At 46.9% G+C, this 3,445-nt stretch overlaps 1 protein-coding gene across 1 annotated transcript; it reads right to left on the bottom strand.

Annotated features, from left to right (window-relative positions):
• Positions 1 to 626: 626 nt before the first annotated feature.
• On the bottom strand, positions 627 to 3,237 carry LOC129159210 (uncharacterized). Its single transcript, XM_054736884.2, has 2 exons — positions 2,681 to 3,237; positions 627 to 2,573 (listed from the first exon to the last, which is right to left on the bottom strand). The coding sequence occupies exon 2, from the start codon at positions 2,563 to 2,565 to the stop codon at positions 775 to 777; it is 1,791 nt and encodes a 596-aa protein (XP_054592859.1). The 5' UTR covers positions 2,566 to 2,573; positions 2,681 to 3,237; the 3' UTR covers positions 627 to 774.
• Positions 3,238 to 3,445: the final 208 nt, after the last annotated feature.

Consider the following 3,445-nt stretch of genomic DNA (forward strand, 5'->3'; position numbering starts at 1 on the left):
TATGCAAAGGATAAGCAGCTCGTGTGCCACACGGAGCTGGGCAGGTGATGTATTCCCCAGGCGTAGTCCAGGCGAAGTCCAGCGCAGACCTCGACCCATCTCGAACCACGACCGAAGCCCCATGCGACAGGAAACCAGTTGAAGGATGGTGAAGACGACCCCTCTGATGGGATGTAGTCCATACGAGCTCGGAGAAGGAGACAAAGTGAGACAGCCCACACGATAGATAGCATTTGATGCAAAACAAAGAAATCAATCAAAACCTATCTATGGGTGCCTCTGGGAAAATGTGGGTGCCTTTTGTGAATTATCTAAAGAAGAAATGTACTGCACCCTGTTCTACGTGTCATGTAAAAACGTGATGCAGGGAAAATACAAATAAAAGAAAGTAAATCCTAACTGATATGTGAAACTCAGCAGGCTGCATTAATTAAAGGCATATATATAAATGAAATAATCATGAAAATGAAGGGCAAATTGGCTTGTGGCCCTTTAAGGGAAATAGTAACAAAATAAAATTAACTTTGTAATCAAATATAATCATGCTACACAAAGCACTAATAAAAAGATAGAGATGTAAATCAGTTCTAAAAATGTAAATCAGTAGGTTAGTAATCCTTAAAGATGTGAGTTAGTAACAGGACCCTGGCTGGAGGCAGGTAACCTGAAAAAAAAACCCAAAGGATATCACATTTGTTAAAAATTCATCCCACAAACGAGAGAATTTGTAACGGTCCACCAGTCAGTGGAAAAGAATCCGGTCAGAATAGTTGGTCAGAATAGAGTTTTGAATCTGGTATTGCGGACCCACAGAGACACGAGTTTGGACGTATCAGTGGGAGCAGGCTCATAAGCGATTTGGTTATCAAACTGTTTGTATCTTGTGTTACGAACCCACAGGGAAACTTGTTTGAATTTACCTGAGGGTTCCGTCCGGAACTCGAGTGAAGCTGATGGTTTAGTTGTTAAATCAGAACCTGATTTTACCTGCTCAAAGTTGGGTTGCAGCTTAACGGAGGCGATTTTGTCGTGATCAGAAATGGTAGTGAACTGGAAAGGCGAAACTGATGCTCGCAAAGCGGGAGGAGGCTCCCCACCCCCCTTTTGTTTCTCAAACGTATGCCGTGTCTGTGAGACAGGAGAAGCATAACAAACAGTTCTTAAGCTCTTAAAAGCGCTATTACCAAGAAGATGCACAGTGTCACCTGAATCGTGCTGAAAGAGTAGGTGTTCAGATGTCCAAAGACCCGGAGGTGTTGGACTTGGAGGTTCTGAAAAGGAGTGATCCAAGGATGATTGTGTCACGGGTGTCAAAGCAAACCTAGCCATGTTTAGAATCAGATACAGACATGATGCTAGCTTTAGGAACATGGTCTGTCCTGAAAACTGAAGCCAAGAATACTTTATTCCCAAGAATGATGGAGGTTCCCACACTGAATCAGAAAAACCCGGTTTAACCAGAGTATTTACAGACTGACTAGAACTCCGCCCCGTAGAAGGTGCAGCACCTAACTCCGGGTCGGAGGTCAATGTTGTCAGCTGAATTGGTGGAAGGTCAGTGTCGATTTCTGCAATGACCCGCCCGCTCGGAGGAGGCGTTCCCCCGAACCGGCTGAAGTCCGCAACGGAAAACTCAGAGCCACTCAGCACCCCCCCTTTGTCAGGAGGGGCCCCGAGCATAGCATCACTGCACGCACCTACACCTCCCGGGCCGGGTTGCCTTCCCGAGCCCGTGAGAGAGGTGTGCACAGCAACCACCGAGCCACCTTTAATATCGCCACTGACCACAGGACTGCTGGAAACCGCAGGGTTTTCTGTGTCGTCGCGGTCACCTGTAAGAGAAATCACAGGAAAGAGAGCACAGAGGCCCGAGACTAAGTCACACCCCTGTGAAAGGAGAAAAGAATTGGCCACCGTATTAGCAGAGGCCACAAACTGAAAAGTGACAAGGTCATTCACATAAAGGTCAAGATGTCCGGGCACAAACCCCTTAAATGGCATGGTAGCTCCGTCCGGAGACCACAAGTGTTTCACGGCGGCTGACGTTTCCATCACGCCCCGATAAAGAAGCTGGTTTGTGCATGAAGCGGACTGACGAGTAAAACAGACCTCTGACTGAAGCGGTGGATCACAGCCTGAAGATTTCACACCCATGCTGGAGGGATGTTCAGCCTTTAACATGGATGACAGAGGAGAAGCATTAGGAACCAAAGGATTAAGCACAACCTGTTTGTCAGAGAGGTTAACCATAGGCTCAAGAGATTTATTCAGCTTAAAAGCAGCAGAGAAAGTGTTGTTTATTTCAAACCTTGATGTTGATGGTGGGTTTTTGACCCCCTGGAAGAAATAAAAGTAAAGAAAAAGCGTTATGACTGTAAACAGCATGTTGTTTGAATTCACGTCATGAATTGCAGACCAGAACCACCTCCGACCCAGTGCAGCTGGCACCGAACCGCAGCCACTAGTCCCCACTGCTCCCGACCGGCGGCACCCGCCTAAAACGGGCCCGTTCGGGCGGGCGGAGGGACCAGCGATGCTCGGCCGGTGAACAGTCTCCTGCGTCATGGCATGTTCTGGAAGCAGAACGTCAGAGAACCTTACACCAGGTGTAACAGTGCAAGAAAGATTTTGTCGTGTCTCGTCCATCTCCCATTAAGTTCAGAGCAACTCGCGTTTTTACCTTCTGAGCCGACGTAAAACTCCGGGCAGATTCCTTAATATGTCTCACACAAACAAGGACTGTCCGTAGCCTACTTAACTTTATGACACAGGGTAAAACAAGGAATTGTTGATAGAGAAATGAATACACACAACTTCACAAGATGGAAGAAAAAGGCATGGATCCGAGCGATGGAGGCTGTGAAAGCCGACCCGATCACCGGTCCAAAATAAAAATAATAAAAAAATAATAAACCCTACGCTGCCGAGATGCTATCAGACGGACAAACGTAGCAAAATGTAGATTCTACACACCGTAGCGATTTACAAGAACCACCGCCAATGCGGGTTTTGTGAGGACACAGACTGACTGTGTCAGAAATGGTATGACAATCTAACGGGACACATTCCCTTTTTGTCTAACTGTGGTGCTAGCTTAGCTCTCCGGCCAGGTCTAGCGTTCTTTGTCTGTAGCGACCAGACTTAAACTTTCCCGATTAACAAGTAGGCATCTCGCCCCGCTTGTAATACGGACTTTAAAAAGCGTACGCAATCTGAATGCAGTAACGCGTGACGGCCATAACCCGGCTTACGACGTTTACCGTGCAATCAAGCAACAGTAGGTGCCTACGGGCATTCCGTTCAGATTAGTCTTCTATAAGTCGCTCATGCAATGGAGATATTTTCCACAATAGCTCGCCCACAGTGTCAACACACTGAGACGAAAGGTGTCCGAGAATTTAGTCTCGGTTCTGAGGTTCGGAGAATTTAGTGAGCGGAACAATTT

This window comes from Nothobranchius furzeri, chromosome 11 (genome assembly GCF_043380555.1).
Source record: "Nothobranchius furzeri strain GRZ-AD chromosome 11, NfurGRZ-RIMD1, whole genome shotgun sequence".
Taxonomy (NCBI): domain Eukaryota; kingdom Metazoa; phylum Chordata; class Actinopteri; order Cyprinodontiformes; family Nothobranchiidae; genus Nothobranchius; species Nothobranchius furzeri.

Bases quoted from the DNA above. Each gene is read 5' to 3' on its own strand.
- LOC129159210 (XM_054736884.2), bottom strand. From the start codon at position 2,565: ATGACGCAGGAGACTGTTCACCGGCCGAGCATCGCTGGTCCCTCCGCC.